Raw genomic sequence first — 24527 nt, 5'->3', positions numbered from 1 at the left:
CTCCTCAGAGACAGTCTCTCAGTAGCATACTGACTGGCCAGCAGGTCCCCGGGGTGGGGTTAAAGTTCAAACTCCAGGACTTCTCATGCATTTACCAAATGAGCCACCCGACTCACCCCCACCCCGCCAGCCTGAATGCAGAGTCCTTATCCAAGGGTGGCCCCTCATACCCACGGGACAGCTGCTATTATTAATCCATTTGCAAATGAGAAAAAAAAAAAAAAACAAGGCTCTGAAAGGGTGTCTAACTAGTCCAAAGTCACTCCATGCCCTAATTTCTGTTTCTGTGATAAACTATCTTGGAACAAAACAGTTTAGGAAAGAGAGGTTTTCTTAGGCTCACGAGCTCAGTCTACATTCGTAACAGGGGAATCAAGGTGGCTTGGTACTTCACATCCAAGAGCAGAGAGAATGAATGCACGCATGAGCCCAGGGTCGTTTGCCTTCTCTCCTCTTAACACAGTGTTAAGTCCCACCCCCACATACCTGTCAATTAATGTGATCACGAAGACCATCCCTTACAGGCACTCCCACTAGCCAATCTAATCTAGACGGTCCCTCATGGGGACTCTATTCTGAGTGATTCTAGGTTGTGTGAAGTTGACGATTAAAATCAGCACGCCCTGCAAACAAGGGCAGAGAGCACACTGAGCCCAAAGAACTGGCTTCAGAGCTCAGTTTTATGAGGTTCCTCAATCAGAGAAGTCCAAAGCCATTAAAACTCCTGGGGTCCCAGGGTCGTGGGGTCCTTGGGTCTGAATGAAGTTGAGCTTCGCCCCTCCCCCCCCCCCCACACACTCCTGTTTATCCTGCAACCAGCTAGCTTTGCTCTCCGTGTCTCCCACCCACATGCCATCTTCACTGTCCCTAAGGAGGGACAGTGGAAACGCTATCCTCAAGTGGGACCCAGGTCCTAGGAGCCTAGAAATTGCTTTCCTGTGGGCTCTGGGCTGGTGGGGAAATGGGAGTCTAAGGCTGGCCCTTTAGCAGAAACCGTGTGCTGTGTATTTGGGACTTGAGTGACATGAGTCACAGAGGGAGGTTGTTGGGGCCCCGTGGGCACATTCTGCTCCGGGATGGGCCATTTGTCCCTTACCTCATTGATGATCTTCCTGCAGCGAGCATCAGTGAGTCTCCAAACACCACAGAGGCTGAGGGGGATCCATCGCTGTAAACAGGTAGCAGTCAATCCTAGGAGGCTCAGTGGGCACCAGGAATTCTGAGGAGGTAGCCAGGGTTAGGGTCATTGGCTTGTCAGCTCCACAGTTCCAAAAGTTGTGCCTTTTCTTTGACTGTGTTTTATAGAGTTTTCTTTTTTGTTTGTTTGTTTGAGACAGGGTCCCAGCCAGGCCAAAGTGGAACACACTTTCAGTCCCAGCACTCAGGAGGCAGGGGCAGGGGCAGGCAGATATCTGAGTTCAGGGTCATCTTGGTCTACAGAGCATGTTCTAGGAAAGACTGGCCTACACAGAGAAAAACCATCTCAAAACAAAACAAAACAAAAACAAAAAAGATAGGGTCTCATTTAGCCCAGGCTAGCCTCCAGTTCTATAAATAGATATAGAGGAAGAGGATGTTGAACTTTTTGTTGTTGTTTTTTGTCTTGTTTTGTTTTGTTTTGTTTTTGTTTTTTGAGACAGGGTTTCTCTATATAGCCCTGGCTGTCCTGGAACTCACTCTGTAGACCAGGCTGGCCTCGAACTCAGAAATCTGCCTGCTTCTGCCTCCCAAGTGCTGGGATTAAAGGCGTGCACCCGGCCTATGTTGAACTTCTGATCCTTCTGTCTCCATTTAGGATTATAGGTGTGCATCCCCACCCCTGGTTTATGTAGAGCTAGGAGTTACGCCCAGAGCTCTGTGGGCATTTGGATAAGTGCTGCCACTAAGCTACATTCCACCCTCCCTCCCATCCAGTTTTATTTACTTCTTTGAAACAAGGTCTCATGGCTGTAGTCCTGATTGGTCTGGAATTCACTATATTGCCCAGGCTGCCTCAGACTTGAGGTAATCCTCCTGCCTCAGACTTCGTGTGCTGGGATCATAGACACTCCACCCTATTCCTGGCCACCACTGTCTTTCCTGCATTCAAAGTGGGTGGAGGGCTAGGGCCCGAGCAGAGTTGGCTGAAAATTCAACCAGCGTTCTCCCTGCCGTGGCACTATGGGCCATTTCATGGCCTGGGCTGGTCTCTAGATGGGCTCACAGCTGTTGAGCCTCCTAGTTGGCCAGTGTCCATCCTGACCCAACCCAGTGAGTCTGCAGGGACCCTGTGAGAGGGATGCCTCCACTCACTTCAGAGCCCCACTGAGCCAGCCACCTGCAGACAGAACACAGGGCGAAGGCTGTCTAGGCATCCACCGAGGCTTCTGCAGCCAACTGGGGAGAGGCACAGGGGCCAGAAATGCCTTTTCTCTTCCGTTCCTCTGCCTCCAAGTGAGAAAACCCCAAGGAAGAATAGGTCACAGCACTGTCAGCCATTCACACCTTGGTGCCCAGGAAGATCCTCTGGGTCTCCATACTGGGCAGGCAGGCCTCAGCGGTTGCTCTGGACGTTCAGGGAGAAATGACTCAGCCACCTGCCTGGTACCTGCTTATCACTTAAGCATCTTCATTTTCTCCTTCCTGAGGCCGAGAAGGGAAGGGGTTCGAATCCCAGGGGCCAGGTAGGGACACTGATGCTTAGTGATTTCAAAGAACAAGCAAGGTAGCTTGGTGGGTAAAAGTGCCTGCCACCCAAGCCTGGCCACCAGAATTAGAACCCATGGTGGGAAGAGATATCTCTCTCTCTCTCTCTCTCCCCCCTCTCTCTCTTCTCCCTCCCTCCCCCTTCTCTCTCACATACATACAACAGTAATAATAAAATTATAATTTTAAAAGGGAAATAATAAACTAGACCACAGTGGCACACATTTTTAACCCCCACACTTGGAGGCAGAAGGTAGGTGGGCCTCTGAGTTAAGTTCAAGACCAGCCTGGTTTACAAAGCTAGTTCCAGGACAGCCAGGGCTATACAGAGAAAACCTGCCTCACAAAACCGGTAGAGGAGGAGGAGGAGGAGGAAAAGGAGGAGGAAGAGGAGGAGGAGGAGGAAGAAGAGAAGGAGGAGGAAGAGGAGGAGGAAGAGGAGGAGGAGGAAGAGAAGGAGGAGGAGGAAGAAGAGGAGGAGGAGGGGGAGGAGGAGGAGGAGGAGGAGGAGGCAGCCGCTTTACCCCAGACAGGATCTCTCTAGGGCTAGGTTGCTGAGGTGTCTGTAGACAATGGAGCTAGATCCTGTGCCTGCTTATAGGGTGGCAGCTCATTGACTTGGATGGGAAGCACCCCAACACTGAATATATACTGTGGCAGTCCTCCGCCTCCTCTTCTCATGGAGAGCCCCAGCTGAGAGGTTGACACGCCTCAGGCCTGAGTTCCTCAGTCAGGTGACCTAGGACCTAGGTTCCTTGACCTGGCAGAAACTGCCCTTTGGCTTTTCATTTATTTATGTCATTGCTTATTTATTTTTTTGGATTCTCAAGTCAGGGTTCCTCTGTGTAGCCATGCCTGGCCTGGAAACTTGCTTTTAGACTAGGCTGGCCTCAAACTCAGAGATCTACTTCCTGCATGCTAAGATAAAAGGCATGTGCCACCCCCACTGCCTGGCAAAGTTGATTATCATTATTATCATTATCATCATCATCATCATTATTCTATTACATTCTGGATCAGTGTCACATGTATCCCAAGCTGTCCTCAAACTCAATATATAGTGGAAGCTAAGACTGAATTCTCCTGCCTCTGCTCTCTAATTAATGCATTACAGGTATGCACCACCATGCCTGACTTTATACAGTGCTGGGGGGTTCCACCCTAGGGCTTTCTGCATGCTAGGCAAGTGCTCCGCCAAGAGTCACATCCCTAGCCTTGGAGTTGAATGCTTCAAAGAGGGCAATCACCCTGAGAGCTGAGCCACATGGCCACTTCAAGTTAGACTAGCTCAGTCCCTGCCTGCCATCCTCAGGGCCTACCTGTGGTGGGACCCCTGTCCTTTGTAGACAAGAGCTGAAATCCCAAGTTGCCGTAGCTATGTGGCCTGTCCAATTCACTTCTGGGAAGGCATGGGACATAAAAACAAAAGCCCACAAGTGTGTGTGTGTGTGTGTCTGAGACTAACAGCTGGATTGTCACCCTTTCTAGGGACTTCAGTACAGATCTGGGCTCAGCGTATTGGGGAAAGGTCAGGATTTAGCTCAGAGCTGAGGCCTGAGGTGGGGTATGGAGGGGAGAGGGGCAACTCCTCCCCTGCCTCACAGGCCAGGCTGGGGTGGAGGGAAGGGTCCTCTAGACACTTAGTCCTACAAAGAAACTTCTGGTCAGTTGGGAAAGGTCTTTCAGTTGTTCTGTGAGCAAGCGCTTAGCTGAGCACCTTTTGTGTCCCAGATCCTACATTAGGGTATGGGAGTAAAAAGTTAGTCCTGTGTGTGCCGGGCTCACAGAGTAGTGAGGACACAGACAGTCCCATGGGAGCATCTGGCTGCCACTATAGGACTGTATGATGGCTCAAACTGCATTGCTGTGTCTGAGGGAACTCAGAGAAGGTAGACCAATGGGAAAATATGATGTCATTGTTTTTTCTCGAAGCCTTTTTACTGCAGGTGAATCCTGCGCCTCCTAGAGAGTGCTAAGGATCAGGAGACAGACAGTCCCTCTGTTTGGGCTTCAGGAATCCTGAGTTCATTTCTTGAAGCCCAACTCCTGTGTTTGAGGACAGTGACATACCAGAGAGGGCAAGTGACTCTATGCCTGCTGGCCTACTGTGCTGTCCACTCCACTCATATGCACTGTCACCAGAACGGTCCCAGGAGTATGTGCTCTCTGGGCCTCTGCTCTGGACCACCATGTGTGGGACAAGGCCGGCTCATGCCAGAGTGTGAGCATGTCAAGTGTGTTGCTTGGGGGAAGACAGGATCTCACGGTATAGCTCTAGCTGGCCTGGAATTCGCTGTGTCCGCCAGACCGACGTTAAACTCACAAGATCTGGCTGCTTGCTGGGATTCCAGGCAGTCATCCCTATGTCCAGTGGGTGGGCGGCTTTTGATTCTGTCTCAGCTGCCTTCCTACGCGGGTTCGCCTTGGCTAGTAGTCTCAAACATGCTAAATAAGAGCTGGAAGTGGCCCAGTGGCCTGCTCCAGTGCCATCTAATCTCCCACATCTGGAACCAGGCATCCCGAGACCACAGCCATTCTAGTCAGCCACTGCTACACGCTAGCCTCTGACTGCTGTTCTTGCTAATTCTCTAGTAGCCTGAATCAGTTGACGACTGTTGCTGGTTCCCTTTTATCAGAGAACAGGGTAAATCAATATGTCCAGAGCCAAAGCTCTGCCGAGTATGTGGCTCATTCTTTAATCACAGCACTTGGAAGGCTGAGGCAAGAGGAGTTCGAGACCAGCCTGGGCTACAGTAGAATGAGAATGTCTTCAAATACAATAAATGAAGTATAGAGGCATAGACCTGTGATCCCAGCACTTGGGAAATAGGAAGATTAGGAGTTCAAGGCCAACCTGAGACATACGATGACACCCCGTCTCATCACCCCCTGGGGAAAAATAGCAACAACAATAATAATAATAAACATGTAAAGCAAAAGGGTCAAAAGAGACACTGCCCCATAGGTGACAGAACCAGAATATGAAGCCAGGTAGGTGCACTGGGAGCTAACCACTCTGCCACGCTGTGGGTGAGGCCCTGGGTCCTGCCTCTGACTCATGGGGTGAATCCCACAGGTGCCTGTGTCTGTGGCCATGATGTCCCAGCAGATGCTTACCCCCCAGCAGATGCAGCAGATCCTGTCGCCACCTCAGCTGCAGGCCTTGCTGCAGCAGCAACAGGCTCTCATGCTCCAGCAGGTGAGTCTAGCCCCAGGGCAGACACCCCCCATCCTCCCACCCACCTCCATCCCCCCACCCCACTCCTGCTACTGCCTCACTGAGGACCTAGGCTGTGGCAGAAACCAGAGAGAATGCCCGTGCCATGCCGGGTGGATCGGCATTTATTCCTCTGGGATTCCTGGCAGCCCGCAGGATTTTCCACCCTTCTTTCTCATGTACTGGCCTCACTTTAGAACTCCGAAGGAGCAGGCTGAAGTGCTGAAACACCCTACCTCCCCATCCCCAACACACACACACACTGACATGCCAAAGAGATTCGGTCTCTGCCTCTGCCTGCCTGGCCCTGTTCACTGAACCCCCCTGTCCTGCCTGCAAAGCAGGGCTGGGTTTGCTTCTAGCAGCCCTGGAAACTACCCCCTCTTGTTCCCACCCCCACCCCCCAGCTGCAGGAGTATTACAAGAAGCAGCAAGAGCAGCTCCACCTGCAACTCCTCACCCAGCAGCAGGCTGGAAAACAGCAGCCCAAAGAGGTGAGTGACTGCAGGGGGGCCAGCCTCCTCCCAGGACGTCCCCTGAGGGCTCCCAACACCCACAGCCCAGCTTTCTCCTCTAGCCTGACAAAAGAATGGCCTTGTGGGAATAATAGAAAACCAGAAAAGAAAAAAAGTTGTAAGGAAAAGGTTTGAGAGAGAAGTCAGGGGTGAATACTCACATGCCTCCAACCATTTATCCCTACCCGTCTTTTCTCCCCTTGCCTCAAGCTGTATTGTCTCTGCACATGTGTGTGGGAGTGAGTGTGTGCAAGCCATCAGATGTGTCTGACGGTCTTTATGTATATGCAGCAGATTCCTGTCATCCCATCTCCTTGCTAACGTTGTCCCCTGGAGAGCCAGCTGTCCCATCCTGAGAATTCTCAGCAGTTTATACCTCCCTACCTCAGCCTGCCCTAGCCTCTGTCCTGTCCCATGATGCCTGTGAGGCCCTCACCAGTTTATCCTTGTAACTCCCCAGCCCAACCTTCTGCTCCACCTTCTGCCACAGTTCCTCCTGAGAGGCTACATCAGGTCCCTTGTGTCCTGATAATATTGTTGTCCCACTTCCTGGTTGCCCCTTCCCAGAAAGCTACTGTTGCTCTGCCAGTAGCCAGGTATTCCCCACCCCCTCCGTCCTTCTCGTGTGCTCTCAACTGCTATGTATCTGGTTTTGATTCTCTAAGCTCTTGCCTCAATAAATTGCCACCCCAAATATACACCAGCCCACCCTCCAGGGCAGGCAGGCAGAGAGATCCTTGCCTCCCCAAACATCCAGGACGTGCTTGGCTCTCTGGGCTCAGGAAACTTGCTGACAGCCTGACTCGTCAGTGCCTGTGTGGAGAACTGAATGGGGAGAGGTGGGGGAACACATATGCAGGGGCTTGTGTCTGGGCAGCAGTGACGTCACTCTTCCGGAACTCAGCTGAGGCTGGTCATGTCCCATCCACTCCTTTAGCACTGTATCTAAACTAGGATGGGATTGGGGGGGGGGGCAGGGGTGAAGTCTCCCCCACTCCAGAAGAAGGGGGTTACCGAGCATGTGGGAAGGGTCTCCTCCAGGTGGGAGTGGTCCCCAGATCTGACAGGCTCATTCATCACTGTGATGAGAGAGAGAGAGACCCCACCACCACCACCACCACCCCCCAGCACACAGCTGCAGCTTGCATAGCAGAAGCTGCCGCCAAGGAGGAGGGAGGAGGGAGGGCGTCGTGCTGCGTGTCTGGGTCTGGCTGTGTGTGTTTGCGCGTGTGCGTGCGTGCGTGCATGCGTGTGTTTACTGCGAGGAGGCATGCAGCCCTATGGAAGCTGGGCCGGGAGCAGAGAAGCTGCGGCTGCAGACGCTACCACGACAGCTCCAGGGGCTGACAGGCCCTGGGAGGGGGTGGCGGCAGCGTGGGGGCCAGATGGCACGGCCGAGGCCAACGGCACTCCTCTCTGCCCACCCCCTCGGGCTCCCTCCCAGGCCCTGGGGAACAAGCAGCTGGCCTTCCAGCAGCAGCTCCTGCAGATGCAACAGTTGCAGCAACAGCACTTGCTCAACCTCCAGAGGCAGGGGCTGGTCAGCCTGCAGCCAAGCCAAGCCTCAGGGCCCCTCCAGGCCCTCCCGCAAGGTGAGCGATGCCCCACCCCGCCCCCAACCCCACAGCGTTCTCTAAACCCTGGATAAGGCACGGGCTCATCCCGTTGTGCTCCCAGCCAGCCAGCCTCTGTCTCCCGCAGCAGCCGTGTGCCCGACAGACCTGCCCCAGCTGTGGAAAGGCGAGGGTGCCCCGGGGCAGCCCGCTGAGGACAGCGGCAGGCAGGAGGGGCTGGACCTCGCCAGCACAGCTGTTACTGCTACCTCGTTCGCCAGCCCTCCCAAGGTCTCCCCGCCCCTCTCCCACCACCCCTTACCCAACGGACAACCCACTGTGCTCACATCTCGGAGAGACAGGTATGGATGGCCCTGGGGGTAGCACGTGACAAGGCTCTGCTCTGGGTGGTACTTGGAACCTCGAGGGTGGCACTGTGGTGGGGACCTAGAGGGAGGGAGGGGCTGAAGGGAGGGAGGGAGGGAACCTAGGAGTTGGCCTCTTCTCCCAGGGCGAACAGAATGCTGGACCAGTAGTAGAGACAAAAGCCGGGCCCGGGGAGGGCCTCCGCAGCTCTGACCACTACCTTTTCCCTCTCCTTCTAGCTCCTCCCATGAGGAGACCCCCAGTTCCCACCCTCTTTATGGACATGGGGAGTGCAAGTGGCCAGGCTGTGAGACCCTGTGTGAAGACCTGGGCCAGTTTATCAAGTAGGTTGCATCCAGTTCTCTCCCTGCAGGAACCCTCTGTCCAGCCTGCTCTTGTCACCTGGGGTCCTAATGTCCTAGCAGAGCTGAGCCAAGCAGTGGGGTGGCCTAGCTCTTCCTTCCTCTCTGCTTTCCCTGCCCCTCCCCTCCAGATCCCCGCTGGCAGCTTCTCCCCACAACTCTCTCCCACTCCAGAGCCAGGGGTGTCAGAGGAGGAAGCCTATCTCTCCACATCCCGGAGAGTGATGGCCTAGGACGGCCAGCCGAAGACAGGCAGGGTGGGAGGCAGACAAGGCGGCTGGCAGCAGGCGGCCAGCTGCCACCACGGTGCCAAGCTCTGTCACTGACTGATTAACTCCGCTGTCTCCCGGACCCTTGCAGCATCAGGGTCAAACAAATTGTTTTCACGCTTCGTCAGAGGTTTACTTAATTAGTTCATTTGCAATTAGATCTCTCTGTAGCCGGGTTTTAGCTAAGACATCAAAAGGAGGCTGAGGAGAAAGCTTCCTGAGCTGCCGCACCCCCCCCCTTTGTTCCACCCGTCTCTTCTTTGTATCTCTTCTTCTGTCTGCTTGTCTGGCTAAGGGCTGGCTGACAGACTCGGGGCTTGGAGGATGGGTTAGAGAGGTAAAGTAGGGAAACCCAGAGCTCACTCTCTTCCTTCCCTGCCCTCCTCCTCCCTAAGACACCTCAACACAGAACACGCTTTGGATGACCGGAGCACAGCCCAATGCCGCGTGCAGATGCAGGTGGTCCAACAGCTGGAGATCCAGGTGTGACCCGAGAGTGTGAGGGAGGGTCCCGGGGGGTCCTATGGTCAGAGTCCATCTTGTGCTCTCTAGGGCTTATTCACCATCGTGTGAGGTGAGGACAGCTGAGGCTGAGTGGCCAAGGCTGAGGCCCTGTATGCAGGGAGCTGTTTTTATATGCTAAGTAAAAACAAGACTCATGTGAATGGCTAATGTGCAGGCCTGCTGTGCAGCGTGCTTCCTCAGCCGTCTAGATAGCTCAGGACATCCTCAGAGTGGTCTGCCTGCCCTGCCTGCCGGATACCATCATCTCCATATAGCACAGGCCTAGGGAGCCACTCAGGGAATGGAGGGACTGGGATTAGAACCCTTGCTCCGGCATCGCATCGAGTCCTTAAGAGAGTCACCCAATCAGCCATCCCTGCTTAACCATCTCAGGCTGCTCACAGGGTGGAGAGAGGGCAGTTGTAAGAGATGCTTTGAGATTTAGGAATGGAGGAAATGAATCCTTTGCCCACCCCCACACACCTCTTCAGTAGTGAGCCAGGCAAGCACTGGGGTGTTGTTCAGCCTCTCGTGGGGAGAAAGGGCGCGTGGCTGGTTGGAAGAAGGTTGCCGTGTGTAAGGTGGTGTGAGCCCAGGACGGCTGTGGAGAAAGGGAGAGAGCATTAGTTCCTGGTCCTGAGGAGATGGGTGTCCAGAGGGGCAAAGAATGGCCAAGGCCTTTAGCATGTTTTCAGAAGTGAGGCTCAGAGGGAACAGGTGCCTGGGGGTGGGGTGCTCGTGTGTGTGTGTGTGTGTGTGTGTGTGAGAGAGAGAGAGAGAGAGAAGGAGGGGAGAGAGGAAGGGTGTGTGTTTGTGAGCACGTGTGTGTGTGTGTGTGCATGTGTTTATATGTATGTGACAGGTGGGAGAGAGGAGGGGGGGTCTCTATGTGAAAGAGAGTGGAGAAAGGGAGGGAGGTATGTGCGTGCGTATGCACAAGTGTGTGTGTGTGAGAGAGAGAGCACGAGAGAGGTGGGGAGAGGGAGGTGTGTGTATGTGTTGGGGGAGGGGTGTGTGAAAGAGAGAGAGGTGAGGAAAGGGTGGTGTGTGTGTGTGTTGGGACTTTCTGAGGGCCTCCAGGTCTCCAGTGACAGTGACAGGTAACCTGTAGGGGAATAAGAACCCATCCCCCGCCCCCACTGTGCCTTTTCACAGCTGGCCAAGGAGAGTGAGCGGCTGCAGGCCATGATGGCACATCTGCACATGCGGCCTTCAGAGCCCAAGCCCTTCAGCCAGCCAGTGAGTGCCCTGCCCCCACTTCCCAGCATCCCCCGACCCTTCCTCAGCACAGCCCTGACCTTCAGGGAACAGCCTCTTGGGGTGCTTTTCTCAGCACCTACCCCATTGCTCACAGCTGAACCCAGTCCCTGGCTCCTCCTCATTCTCCAAGGTGACCGTCTCCGCAGACCCGTTCCCGGATGGCCTCGTGCACCCCCCAACTTCAGCCGCCGCCCCCGTCACACCCCTGCGTCCCCCTGGCCTGGGCTCTGCCTCTTTGCACGGTGGGGGCCCTGCCCGCAGGAGAAGTAATGACAAATTCTGCTCCCCCATCTCCTCAGGTGAGGCTGCTGTAGGAGGGGTACCCCCCAACCCCAACTGATGGGGGCTCCTGATCTGGCTGCCTCACCTTCTGCCTGTCTCCCCCAGAGCTGGCCCAGAATCATGAATTCTACAAGAACGCTGACGTCAGGCCCCCCTTCACCTACGCCTCCCTTATCCGCCAGGTAAGCATGGAAGGCCGGAAGGATGGAGAAAACAAATTTACTGCAGCCAGGCCTCCTGATGCCCGACCATAAGGTCCCTCACTCCTGAGCCCCTCTTGTCCGGTCTGCCTTCTGTGGGCTGTAGCTTATCCTGCCTGAGCTCACTGGGTCCGTTCCCATTCATCTTTATTGTCCATATGCACAGGGTGACGCTCACTTCTGCATACGTACACTTGCTCACACTTGCTATTCATAAACGCAAGGACATGCCCTTACACACGAGGCTATTCTGTGGTACTTTCTACAGAAGTGCGTTCTCTCACACTCTTTGCCCAAATAAAGAAAATCCCCAACCGCCTCAACAATAGTGCTACCTCAGGATAGGGCGCATGAAGCCGGTTCTCACCCCCCAACCCTGAAGAAGCTCCCGTGTCCCTTTTGCGCATGCGCAGCCTCTGGAGGCCCAGCTCCCAATACCCTCAGCTCTCTTAGCTCATTAGCCTATGGGGGACTCCCAACCCTCCTCTGGGTCTCCTGTCCTCAAGGGTGAGTCAGGGGCTACATAAAAGGGTGGAACACAGAGCCGTGAGGGCCCCAGATCTAGGCTGAGGGTCTCTTTGCCCTTTCCTTGCCTGCAGGCCATTCTGGAAACTCCAGATCGGCAGCTGACGCTAAATGAGATTTATAACTGGTTCACCAGGATGTTCGCCTACTTCCGAAGAAATACGGCCACCTGGAAGGTAAGACCTGCCCTATCTCCCTCATCCCGACTTTCTTCTCTAAACCGCCACAGTCTACTGAGACCAAGGCTACCTACCACTTTGTCCCCTCAACAGTTCTGCAGAAATAGCCCACCAGGTCCACCAACAGCCCTCACCCCGGTCCCCTCAGCAGCAACTCCAGTGTTCCTAACTTGCTATTTTGTAAATCGGGGACTTGCTGTATTGTCGCAGATTGTCTTAAACCCCTGGGTTCAAATGATCACCCTGCCTCCACCTCCCTGAGTGCCAGGATTTCAAGTGAACATCACCACACCCTGTTAGACAGTTGCTAGGTGTGGAACCCAGCCCTGTGTGTGCGCTAGGCATGCACAGTGTCTTCCTTTTAATGACCTTGGCCAGCCTCATACTGTCTCTTTAACGGGAAGAAATTTTTTCTCTTTTGTATGGTACGAAGAATCCCAGCTCCCTGAGACAGGGCCTCTGGAGGGTTGACGGTCAGCTCAGTGGCAGGTCCTGGGGTAAATCCATGGCTCCAGCTTTCATAACTAATCCAGTCCAGGAGGAGGTGGAAGGTGTATACTGGCCCCAATACATGGGTAGACTGAGGTCCATAGACCACTCCCAGGGACACAAATGGATACATACAGCACCCAGCTCACCAGTGGCAGGGAGATAATTGTCTCTATTCAATTAGTCACTTAACACTTTCAGCTATAAGCATTTTCCTTGGAGACCAGAGGAATGCAAGGACCTAGGAAAATGGGCTAGAGATGTAGGCTGGGACACTAAACCGTTCTATGGTCGAGATAGGGTGTGCGTGCACACCATGTGTGTGTCTTGCACTATGAAGCAAGATGAGAAGGTGGTATCTAAATTAAGGCGGAGTCGGACGAGGAGGAGGAAGTGGGGGTGGAGTATTGGCCCTTTCAGGAAGTCTAGATACAGGAGAGGGCGTCTATCACTCACTCTCTCAGAACTCTAATTGTATCCCTGGCTCTCGGGTCCTCCTGCTGGCCTGTGAGAAAACTGCAGCCAAACAAACCTACAGTGTGACGGGTTTCTCAACAGTGGATAGGAGGAAGCCCTCCGGGCCAGGGCACCGCCAAGCACTGGGTGGGATCTGCAGCTGCCCAGCCTTTTCTACCTTAGTAATGTGCAAAGGACTACTAGAAGGGCCTATCATGGCATCTTCCCTTTCCTGTGCCAGCCTCCCAAAGCTTAGACTATGCAGCAGGGGCAGCCATTCTGATTGGCTATGAGTGATGTCACTTCCTGGCAACCACAGCCCTGCCCTCTTTTTGAGCTAGCGTTGTGTTTTAGGAGCCACCTGGTCCAGCCTCCAACGTCTAGGCCAGGTCAGATGGCAGACTTTACAGATGATTCAATCCCATCACCTAAAGTTGAATATAGCGTAGAGCTGGTTCAGGTGGCTTTCATAGCTTCTCAGTGGCCATGCCGAGAGCCTCACCTTGGTCTGTTTCATCCCTCACACACAACCCAAATCTGGTCCTGATACAGTGTGGCTTGTTGCTACATGGCACCCCGGGGGGTGCCACACTGCCCTGTCCGGTCAGACTGTGTTGGCTTGAGATCCACACTGACTTTGAGAGTTCTTTTCAGCCAGCCAACTTCATTCATGCTTCTGGGGAAAGAGTAGCCTGTGGTTTCTTCCCTCTACTTCTGTCCCATCTATTTTGTGCCTTCTCTGGGTCATCTCTCTCTACATCACTTGGGTTTCTTGATCCCCACCCCCACCCCTTCTGGTCCCCATCCATAGACCATGCCGGCTGCTTTAGACTTAGGGTATCCAGGTTTGGGGGTGGGCGTGTGCCAAGCCAGCTGCCATTTCTTAGGGACAGAGCTACCATCTGCCAAGTGGATGGTTCTCAGCAGCCTTCCCATGTCCATCCCCTCCTAGGGCCTGTGTTGTGGGCCCATCCTTTTGTTTACGCAGCCCCCGCCAGACCCCTTAAATTGCCGTTAATGTTTCAGCGTAACGAATTAGTCTCTCGTCACGAATCAGGCTTCGAAACGAGGGAAAAAAGCCCCGGCGAGGCCACCCTCGGAAATTGGGGTCATTCTCATTTGCAAAGCGGAGGATCGGAGCCCCGTAATGCGGGCAAATTTATTCCGAGGCAGGAGCCCCGGCGTGATTAGGCCCTTTGTAATTATCGCTCCGTGAGATTCCACTCCAGCCGCCCGCCTCCCTCGTGGGTTAGCAAGCGAGTCGGAAAAATACACAGGATTTAATTAGAGGCAAATTAAAATTGGTAATGAAATCGGGCCAGTTGCAAGAGGCAAGAGTTGGATGGGAGAGAGGGAGAGCAGATCTCCAGGGGCACCCACTGCCTGCCCTGCCCGCTTTCTTCCCCGTTTAGAAATGTAAAGAAGAGCCAGGATAGGCGGGTTGGAGGAGACTGGTGGGGGACATGTAATGGGGACAGGGCTGGGGCTGCTGGTGAGAGACAGAAAAACTGAGAGTGAAGATAGGGAGGTGGGACCAAGGGACCTGGGGACGGGAGATGGGTGGATCAGTGCCCTCACCCAGGCTTCCAGAGGGAATTGGGCCCAGCAATCCCCGCCCATGTGTCCTACCAACCAGGTGACCTCAATTTCTGAAGTTCTCTTTCCAGGACGAGGTAGTGACAAGATGTCTTACACTCTCTCTTGTCTTGTTGTCTTGCCGCTGTGTGTTTGGGCCGCCTTTTCAAGTCAGCAGTTGGTTTCCAGGTGTATCTATTAGGCTCCACTGGATACCTGTGCTCCGAGAAAGTTATCTGTCCGGAGCCACAGCTCACAGCCTCAGCCCCCCCCCCCCGCCCCAGACTCCTAGGGGTTCAGTAAAGGTAGTGAGGACCGTAAGCTAGTTGCCGAAGTTATCTGCAATGCTCAGTGTGTGCCTGAGGTACAGTGTCCCAGCCTTTCTAAGCTACCAGGATCCCTGTGCAATCTTAAAATCAGAAGTCAGGAGTGATTTCTGCCAGTGTGTTTGATCAGTGAAGATGTAGAAAGGAATTATTTAATTTCATTGGCAACAACGTTTTCTTGAGACCAGGCCTTTATGTAATCCAGGCTGGCCTGAACCCCCCTGTATAGACCAGGTTGGCCTCTGACTCCCAAGTCCTCGGATTGAAGGCGTGTACCAGCACACCCTATCCGAGACAACCCTTTCCGAGATGAGACAGACATTGAGGACTTTCCCTCTCACTGACCCTGTGCTGGGACCGTGGTTATTGTTCCCTGGGACATGAGATGTGGGACCATGGGAAGATTTTCTATGTACGTTCACTGGAACCCCATTCACTGCATTCCCAGAATGCCGTGCGCCACAACCTCAGCCTGCACAAGTGTTTCGTCCGTGTGGAGAACGTCAAGGGGGCCGTGTGGACTGTGGATGAGCGGGAATATCAGAAACGGAGACCGCCAAAGATGACAGGGTATGTGGGCCCTAGCTGAGTGAGCTGTCCCAGCCCGGCCTGAGCCAGCCCAGCTCCTGCTTCTCTGGGACACCCTGGATGCCCTCCTGAGAAGGGAATGTGGGTGTCGAGGGTGAAGGAGACCAGTGTGCATGGCCGGCCACCTAGACATAACTGGCAACCCCAAGATGGGCACTGCCATCCTCAGTTCTCACTTCTGACTAAGAGAAGGAATCACGGGGGGCAGGGTACCAGAGAGGTGAAGCCCACATGATCATGGCTAGAGCTGGCATGTGAGCTGAGGTGACAGCTGCCATCCTAAATTCTTCCTGCTATAGGATAAGAATCCTGAATCTTTATTTCACAGTGGAAGAGTTGAGTGGAGAGGGCCAGGGGCTGACGGGAAGCCAGCAGGAAAGCAGGTTGGGTCCAGGACCAGGCCTCACATCCAGTTTATGCTCTGTTTCAGCACACAGTAGGTCAGAACCTTTCCCTATCTCACCAGCACCCATTTTCTTGCCTACATACATTGGTGCTGGGCTCCTGGCTCAGGAGAGACCTGAAGTAGGCTAAGACACCTATAGTACCCACTGTTCCTTCACCCGAGCAACGGGCTTGCTGTGCAACCGCAGAGTAACAGGGGTAGGGTGAGATTGTGAAACGCCCCACCACGTGCCCACATTCCAGCCTCCGTCCTTGGTAGTAGTGTTCTCTCATTACCAGCCTGGACCCTACCGCTCCTCTGCTTCTCCCCTACTGTGCGACTTCTGAGACACTCTATGGGGGGGGGAGGAATAGGGGGGGGAGTGAGCCCCCAAGCCTTGCCTTCTTCAGTACCGCTGGCTTCTGGAGCCTGCTTGGTATAGAGCTCATCTGCCCTACGTTCAAGAGTTCCAGAAAGTGGACTTTATGTATACGGAGTAACATAAGCTATAGATCAGGCTGTTTGCCAAACTTCAGAAACTGTTTTTCTGAAACAGTTTCATAACAGAGAGGACAGGCATGGCGGTGCATGTCCGTAACCCAGTGCTGGGGAGATAGAAGCTGGAGGATCGGAAGTCCTCCGTTTTGTTTCGTTTTACGATACAGGACTTTTCTCTGTGTAGACCTGGCTTTTATGAAACTCATGCTGTAGACTGGCTGTGAACTCAAGAGATCATCCTGCCTCTGCTTCCTGAGTGCTGGGATTAAAGGCGTGCCCCTGGTGGTGGGGAGAGAATGGTCAGAGAGAGAAAGTGCTGGCCACGCCCTGTGAAAGGGGAATTCTGGGAGTTCTGCTCCAGCTTCCCCGCTCTCAGACCCAGATCACTCTAAGGTTGGAAGTCCCTGCTCCCTGTGGGCTTGTGGGCTTTTAAAACAGAGCAGAGAGGATCAGAAGGATCCAGCTACAGGTTCCCAGCAGTTCGAGAGTGAGGCGCATCTTTTCATCCCGGCTCTGAGTCAGAGGGAGGTCGTCTGTGGATGTGTGAGTTGAGATTGCCTTCTCTCCCGTAGGAGCCCCACTCTGGTGAAGAACATGATCTCGGGCCTCAGTTACGGGGCACTTAACGCCAGCTACCAGGTGACTGAGCCCACCGCTCCCCTCTGCCTTGCCTCAGGCGTTGCCCTAGAAGAGGGGCGTAGGTGGGAAGGAGGGTAAAGACCACGCCCCACTCTTGGCCTCAGCCCCGCCTCCATACCAGTGTGTGCCTCTGAGAAAGGGTGGGCATAGACTGGACCAGACAATGGGACCTGAGTCCCATCCCTCAGGCCCTCAGACTAGAGTCCTCTGTCCCCAGGTGTGTGTGTGGGGGGGGGGGGGCATTGCTAGGCCAGACCAATTTTCCAGGAAAGCTGGGTGATGGGTGAAGAATTCTTACTGGTATGTGGTGGGAGTGGGTCGGAGGGTGGGGGAAGTGTTACTAAGCTATCCCTGCATGAGGGCTCTGACGACTCCAGCCACTGATAACACTACCCCGTGTGCTCCAGGCCGCCCTGGCAGAGAGCAGCTTCCCTCTTCTCAGCAACCCCGGCATGCTGAACCCTGGCTCAGCCAGCAGCCTTCTGCCCCTCAGCCAGGAGGACCTGGGTGCCCCTGGGGAACCACTACCCAGCAATGGGAGCAGCAGCCCCCCTCGTCTTTCCCCTCCTCAGTACAGGTGAGCACATGAAAGCCCCATGGCTCCTTTGTCCCACAACATCTCTATGGAAAAGGCAAGCTATCTCTCCCATCTTCATAGGACAGCCTTCCCACAATTCTCTCTATCCTCCCTCCATCTTTCCAGACTTTCTTCTTCCTCTTCACTTTCCACTCTGCCTCTCTCTCTCTCTCTCTCTCTCTCTCTCTCTCTCTCTCTCTCTCTCTCTCTCTCTCTCTCTCTCTCTCTCTCGTTCTCTCTCTCTTCACACAGAGCCTGGGGAGAGATGGTGGGATCGTAGCAGGGCCCTGGCCTTCTAGATCAGTTTGTGGGAGGAAGGGAGGCCTGGCAGCCCCACACCCGCATCACCCTTTCCGTTCAGCCACCAGATACAAGTCAAAGAGGAGCCTGCAGAGGCAGAAGATGACCGACGGCCGGGGCCTCCCTTGGGTGCCCCCAACCCCAGCACTGTGGGGCCTCCAGAAGACAGGGACCTGGAGGAGGACCTGGGAGGAGAGGACATGTCCTAAGGGCAGCGTGGGTGGGCAGGGCAGGCCAAGACCCTGCCGCCCAGTGGACCCCGGCCTACCCACCCCACTCTACAGCCCCTCCAACCTCAAGGCACTTCCGGGGACTCAGACGGGGGAGATCCGGGCCAGTAGCTCCCATGCCACCTGACTGACAGACGCCTGGGGACAGGCATATCCCTGCTCCCCGCAGAGAACACAGAACCCTTGGACTGGGACCCGTAGAGGACATGGAGGGCCCAGACCCTCTCAGCCCCTCCCTGTATTCCCAACCACCACCACCAGCAGCAGCAGCAGCAGCAGGGCTCTCCTTCCCCACCAGTGCTCCCCTCCAAGACCCCTTAGCACAAGGGGAGACCCGCAGGCGGGGCTGAGCCACCCCCACAACCCTACCTTCTTCATCCCCTCTGTCCCGTCTGTGGCAGAGGTTTCTGGCCAGAGGACCCTTCCCGGTTCATCTCCCCTCATCTTCTTTTCCCAACTGTGAAAATTAGTTCTCCGGCCCCAGCTTCCTGCTCAATGGGGCAAGCAGGCTGGGGGCGGGGCACCTGCAGACCAGCCCCCCTCAGCTGCGGGAGCAAGTTGTGCCCTGCCCTTCCCTCCCTGACCTGAGGCAGGACCCAGACTAAGCAGGCCTCCACCCCACCCTGTTTACTGGGCACTCCTGCGGCACCCCGAAGCACTGAGGGACCCCCATGCTGGACACCCTCAGAGCGTGTGCATAGGTGGTCTCTGCCCTGAACATCACAGTGCGGAGAAAACCCGGCTGGAACCACCCTCGCCCCCAGCCTACGGGTCCCCGAAATGGGGTCCTCTCACCCCGCTCCCTCACCTCCTCCTGTCCTTCCCTCTCCCAGTTAAACGGATGACCAAAGACCTTTCTTATGCCGGAAGCAAAAACCAAAACTTTTTGTTGGCTTTTTCTTTTGCCGCCTCCCAAGCACCCTGCCTTCCCAACCCTGCCCCCTGGCCCCGGGCTGGAAGCCTTCCCTCCTTCACTTAAGTTATTGTGTTAAACCAAAGTTTACAGTGTCTGTTGGTAGCAAGACCCCCCTCCTCCCCTCCTCCACCCCCCCCAAGGGTCCAGGGGTCCTACTCGCTTCCCCTCTGCTCATACCTTGCCTATGGAGACAGGAGAGGGCAGAATCCTGCCCCCAACTCTGGGCTGCTTTCGGGGGGGTGGGGGGGAGGGCTCTTCAGATGCCTCCATAGGACCAAGTCCCCATCATTGCCGGGAGTGTGGATTCTAGCAGCAGAGCTGGAAACGATGTGATTCCACAGACCCCCTATGGGGGACCCACAACCCAAGGCCACGGACTGGGTGTAAGGGATGCCTGGAACACCCTGACCAGGCCCCTTCCCCAAGACTTCTTGGATATTTCCCAGGAGAATCCCACATTCGCCACCAACCCCCTATCCCTACCCCACCTAAGCTGCCCTCCTGAAAGGCAAGGGCGCCCCGCCCCCGGCCTTCCCCCATGTACCCCCACCTGTGTTCCGTTTGACCAGCACAGAAATATTAAAGTCCTCTATTTACCGGGCCCTGTGTGTGTCACCAAGGTGAGAAAGGAGAGGGCCCTTGGAGCCAGACGACTTGCTGAAGGCAGGAACGACAGGTGAACCAGGCACAGGTGACACTGGGTTCCTCCTCTCCCAGCTGGCACCGTGAATGCCAGGCCCTGGGTTTGCAGCTCAGATTGGTGATGGGGGTTCTCTGCCAGGGTGCTCTGTTCCAGCTGGGAGAGTATTACAGCTCATTGCCTTGGGCTCTGTCATTGTGGCTGTGTGCTGCTCCATGCATGGTGCCCAGCTAAGCCATCATGTCACCTGGATAGGCCTATGTGCATCCTGACACTCCAGAGTGGGTTACCTGTTTGCACCAAGGTACATTGTCTGCAGTTGCACAGTGCATGCAGGTGGCTCTGGGGTAAGACAAGATAGTCTAATCCATTCAGGGGATCCTGGGTAGTGAGGAGAAGGAAGAAGTGACCCAACTATTAGTCCCAAGGGAGTACCCATGGGTGACATCACCTTTGAATACTGCTCCCCAGGGCACCCACCGGGACTTCATCTCCCATGCCAGTCGGTGCTTGGGAAGCTGATGGACTGGCGGGAGTGAGGGGTGGGGCACAGGAAGAGATGTAGCAAACCTAAGTGCTATCACCCCTCAAGCTCCTGGGACTTTCCAGTGACTGCGGCTATGGCTCAGAAATGCCTGCTGACCTCTGCTCTCTCCTTCTAACCTTGGCTCCCAGAGCCCTCTCCGCAAACTTAGCTCCTCCACTCCGCTACCTGGTCCTCTGTACACTTGGTAAGAGTCTAAGATGAGCTCCTTGTGTCTGTCCATTCACCCCTGCACACACGCGCACACACGTGTGCGCGCGCACACACACACACACCGGATCTGGAGAGGACCGGGCTTCATTTGGAGTCTGGCGGACAGACACGGATGCACACTCGCACACACACCCTCACCCTAACAGGCAGCGTTGCTGATGCCCTGATCTGCCTGCCTTCCCCACCCTTCAAAGAGCAATGTAGTATCTGCTTACTCCGGACAGCACCTGCCGTGCGCTCTAACCTGACATGGCCTCTTAACACCTTTGCTCTCCTTTTCCCTCTCCCAACCCCATAGAAGGCCCCAGGAGAACCCAGGGATGTTAGCTACCAAGCACCAAATTCTTTACCCTACCCCTGCAAAAAGAGGATTTGTTCTGATAGCAATTCCCAGGGCCAGCCTGCTTACTCAGACCCTAGAAGGGACAAGAAGCCATTCTTTCCCGTAACTCCCAGCTTTGTACTCAGGATAGTTCTCCTGGCAGTCTAACTTCAGTTTCTCCTGCTTCACCTAGAATCCTAATGGGTTTTGTTTTTTGTCTTTCCATTCCTCCATAGAGTGATGGAAATGTTTATCAGAAATACTAAGCTACGTCGAGAAGAAAGCTGAATGTCTACTGCGGATGTTGATGAAAAATGTCCCTGTAGTATGACACAGGAAGTTGCTAGGATCGTTGAGCTTAACGTCTTCCATTTTTGTTTCTGAGTCAGCCCTGGCTGTCCTGGGTCTTAGTATGGAGACTGACTGGGCTGGACTCAGACTCAGGCAAACAGACTGCCTCTGGCCTCTCCAGTGCTGAGATTACAGATGTCTGCCACCATGCACCAGCAATCATCTCTCTAGGTCTCTCTTCCCACCAGGAAGTCCTCCATGCAGTCTAGCTTCTATCCTTCCTTTTGTTTTGTTACAGGGTCTGGTTGTTTTGTTTGTTTGTTTTTAAATAGCCCCTTTTGGCTCTGAGTTTTTGTTTTGTTTTGTTTTGTTTTTCGAGACAGGGTTTCTCTGTATAGCCCTGGCTATCCTGGAACTCACTTTGTAGACCAGGCTGGCCTCGAACTCAGAAATCCTCCTGCCTCTGCCTCCCGAGGGCTGGAATTAAAGGCGTGCGCCACCATGCCCGACTATTTATTTATTTTTAAAGGTTATTTTACCTGTATGAATTTCTTGCCTGCCTGTATATAAAATGCATTATTTAAGTGCCTGGTGCTGCAGAGTCCAGAGAAGAGTATCACATCCCCTGGAACTGGAGTTAGAGATGGTTTGGGGTGGGGGTGGGGGGGTCGTCACCGTGTGGGTGCTGGGAACCAAACTCCAGCCTTCGGCAAGAGCAGCAAGTGCTCTTAACTGCTGAGCCTCTCCCTCAGCCCGCGTTCCCGTGTGCCCCCCCACCCGCCAAACCCCCACCCCCACCCCGGTTGCCTGGGGGTTGGCTGCGGCCAGCACCTGGCCCTGGTCTTAGCATTTCTGCCCTGGTGGAGAACCTGGAACCTGACTCCCAGCACTCCTGGACCATTCTTTCCCCGCAGAGCTCGCCACTCTGTCTCAGAGCCTGTTGCCCGTGGCCGGCAGAGGGCGCTTCAAACAAAGCGGACCTGCGGCGCTGCGTGCTCAAGTAGGGTGGAGCTAAGCTCTCCTCGCCTAACCCAGGGTTCGTTCCTTTGGCTGTTGGTTGGGGCTTTCGAGATTCTTCCAACGTGGGGCTTATGAGACATTCTACAGACAATCTGAAGGAAGGAGGAAGAGTGTGGGGACCCAAAGCAGAGATTGCCCCACCTGCTCACTCCGGTCACAAGGAGCCTGGTGTGGTAGCCCCCATACCTAAGATCTCAGCACGCGAGGGGCAGGAGGATCAGGAGTCTAAGGTCATTCTGGTTCATACAGACCTAGGCCAGACTGGGCTACAGGAGACCCAGTCTTAAAAATATCCCTCAAAAAAAGTATTAACAAGCCGGGCGTGGTGGCACTCACTTTTAATCCCAGCACTCGGGAGGCAGAGGCAGGCAAATGTCTGAGTTTGAGGCCAGCCTGGTCTACAAAGTGAGTTCCAGGACATCCAGGGCTACACAGAGAAACCCTGTCAAAACAAGAAGAAGGAGAAGGAGAAGAAGAAGAAGACCACAGCTCTGGGTTAGATTCTGTATCCCCAATTCTCAGATAGGGAAACTGAGGCATAGTCTAATTAGCTAACAGGTTGTTCAGATGACATGGTGGCTTGTACCCGTGTAGTCCCAGCATTCAGGAGGCTAAGCAGGAATACCAGCATTGAGTTCAAGACCAGCTTGGGCTAAAGAGTGGGTAGGGGGCTAAATTTGCCTTGGAGATATTCATTATGGAAACTGAAGTTCAGAGAGCCTCAGAGGCGAGGTTTAAACAGTGGCTTTGGCTGAGGTAAAGCCCCGTTTGCAGTGGAGCAAGGCTGAACCGCCAGCCCTGAGGAGACAGATACAGGCCTTCTGCAGCCTTCTGCAGCACCTCTGGGTAAGGCAGACAAAGAGAGCCTTGTCCTGAGAGGCAGCTAATGGCCCCACACATGCATGCACACACGTCATTGGCTGGTTTACACCCAGGGGCCCCTTCCCACAGGTCGCAGAGAAATCCCACCACTCGGGCCTGGCCCCCTCCCTGGGCCTCAGGATCAACTGTTTAGAAAACAGGGCTGAGATGGCTAGCGGGGTAAAGGCACTTGCCACCAAGCCTGATGACCTGAGTTCAATCCCCAGAAACCCAAACGGTGGAAGAAGGTAATTGACTCTCCTCTGACCAGCACACTTGAGCCATGCCCCCCCTTCCCCCAAAAATAAATAAATGATGTAAAAAGAAAAAGGTTTAGAAAGACAGCCTGTCCCTGTGCCTGCCTGGCCTGAAAGGTCCCTTATGCTAGCGGGAGGGTCCTGGCAGGCATGGGGCTGGCCACCCTGGTAGCTCAGCTAGCTGGCAGTGTCAAGATGACATGGGTGTGTCCTTGCACCACCCCCACCACCACCCCCTGGGGCCTGGATTGACCCCGGGTTATTATCTGCGCCCTGCTCTGGGGAGCAGGGTGGGCAGGGCAGTGACAAAGGTGTCTCCCAGGGGACAGTTGCTTCTAGGGCCCAGAAATAGATGGAGATGGGGAAAGTCCATGCCCTTCCGAGCAATGAGTTGGGTATTGCTAAGTGTTGGGTCAAGAGATGGGGGAACCTCAGGTGTTCTGTGGTGGAATAGTCTGCAGCAAAGAAAAGGAATAAGAAAGAGGGCCCAGCAGCAAGGCCAAAGTAAGAGAAGTGATGATGATGATGGTGGTGGTGGTGGTGGTGGTGGTGGTGGTGGTGGTGGTGGTGGTAGTGGTGGTGAAAGACATAGAGAGTTCTTACACTTATAGCATGTTTGAAACCATGAGTGGCAATGTTCTGTCAGGTATATATACACATGTAACAGAGACTGAATGAACTTATAGGAGTGCTAAGCCCTCAGGATCTGGCTGTTTTCTGAGGAAGGAGATGTAAGAGAGGAGACCCCTGAAGGGTTTCGGATATGTTACTGACATCAAGTCTGAGCTGGGCAGAGAGAGCCTGAGCCATTCTGTTACCCAGGCTGCAGTGTTTCATTTTAGAACAAAGGGAGACTGGGGCAGGAGGATGGAAAGTTCCAGGCCAGCTTGGGCTTGTCTCAACATCCCTGACCCTGTCTCAAAGCATTAATGAACACAGATAAGAAAAAGAAATGCTGGGGTCAGGGAGATGGTGCAGTAGTAGGCAGAGTCCCTCAGTGGCACCCAAATTCATTCGCTGGGGTCTACATGGTGGGGTCTCCGCATTGCTTCCACAGCACATGTGTATAGGCACACGGTTAGTAAATAAATAAGGGTGGTAACAGTTTCAAAAGAAGAGCCTCATTGGACTGGCAGATGTAGCAAACACCTGGGTCTTAAGGGCTAAAACAGGAGAATCCAGGAATTTAAGGCCAGCCTCGACTGTACGACAAGTCTGAGGCTAGCCCGGAGCGGGAGGGAGGAACGGGGAGAAGCAGCCAGACATGGTGGTATATGCCTGTAGTCCAACCACTCAGGAGGCTGAGGCAGGAAGCCATAAGAACTTGAGGATCGTTTGGGCTATAAGTAGATTAATAGCTTATCTCTAAAACAGTCAACAGGTGCTAGCAAGAGGGCTCAGCACCTGTTGGGAGAGACACTAACTGCCAAGATCTGAGTTCCATCCCCAGGCCCCACATGGTCAGAAGAGAGAATCAGCTCAG

The 24527-nt window shown here is 54.4% G+C and overlaps 1 protein-coding gene across 4 annotated transcripts in view; it reads left to right on the top strand.

Moving 5' to 3' along the window:
- Positions 1-19497, top strand: part of Foxp4 (forkhead box P4) — a 58002-nt gene extending 38505 nt beyond the window's left edge. The window contains exons 4-17 of one of the 4 annotated variants that reach the window (XM_021186188.2): positions 5762-5884; positions 6310-6396; positions 7862-8009; positions 8122-8332; positions 8576-8680; positions 9363-9450; positions 10627-10710; positions 10862-11030; positions 11119-11195; positions 11813-11914; positions 15212-15333; positions 16807-16873; positions 17281-17450; positions 17812-19497. In XM_021186188.2, the coding sequence (XP_021041847.1) occupies positions 5762-5884; positions 6310-6396; positions 7862-8009; positions 8122-8332; positions 8576-8680; positions 9363-9450; positions 10627-10710; positions 10862-11030; positions 11119-11195; positions 11813-11914; positions 15212-15333; positions 16807-16873; positions 17281-17450; positions 17812-17959 (1701 nt within the window). In that variant the 3' untranslated portion in view covers positions 17960-19497. Of the gene's footprint in view, positions 1-5761; positions 5885-6309; positions 6397-7861; positions 8010-8118; positions 8333-8575; positions 8681-9362; positions 9451-10626; positions 10711-10825; positions 11031-11118; positions 11196-11812; positions 11915-15211; positions 15334-16806; positions 16874-17280; positions 17451-17811 lie in introns of all 4 variants that reach the window. The other 3 variants (XM_021186187.2, XM_021186185.2, XM_021186186.2) reach the window with 3 other exon arrangements.
- The last annotated feature ends 5030 nt before the right edge of the window (positions 19498-24527 follow it).

This window comes from Mus caroli, chromosome 17 (assembly GCF_900094665.2).
Source record: "Mus caroli chromosome 17, CAROLI_EIJ_v1.1, whole genome shotgun sequence".
Taxonomy (NCBI): Eukaryota; Metazoa; Chordata; class Mammalia; order Rodentia; family Muridae; genus Mus; species Mus caroli.
The sequence above is the reverse complement of the archived record's forward strand: the minus strand, read 5'-3'. Positions and strand labels throughout refer to the sequence as shown.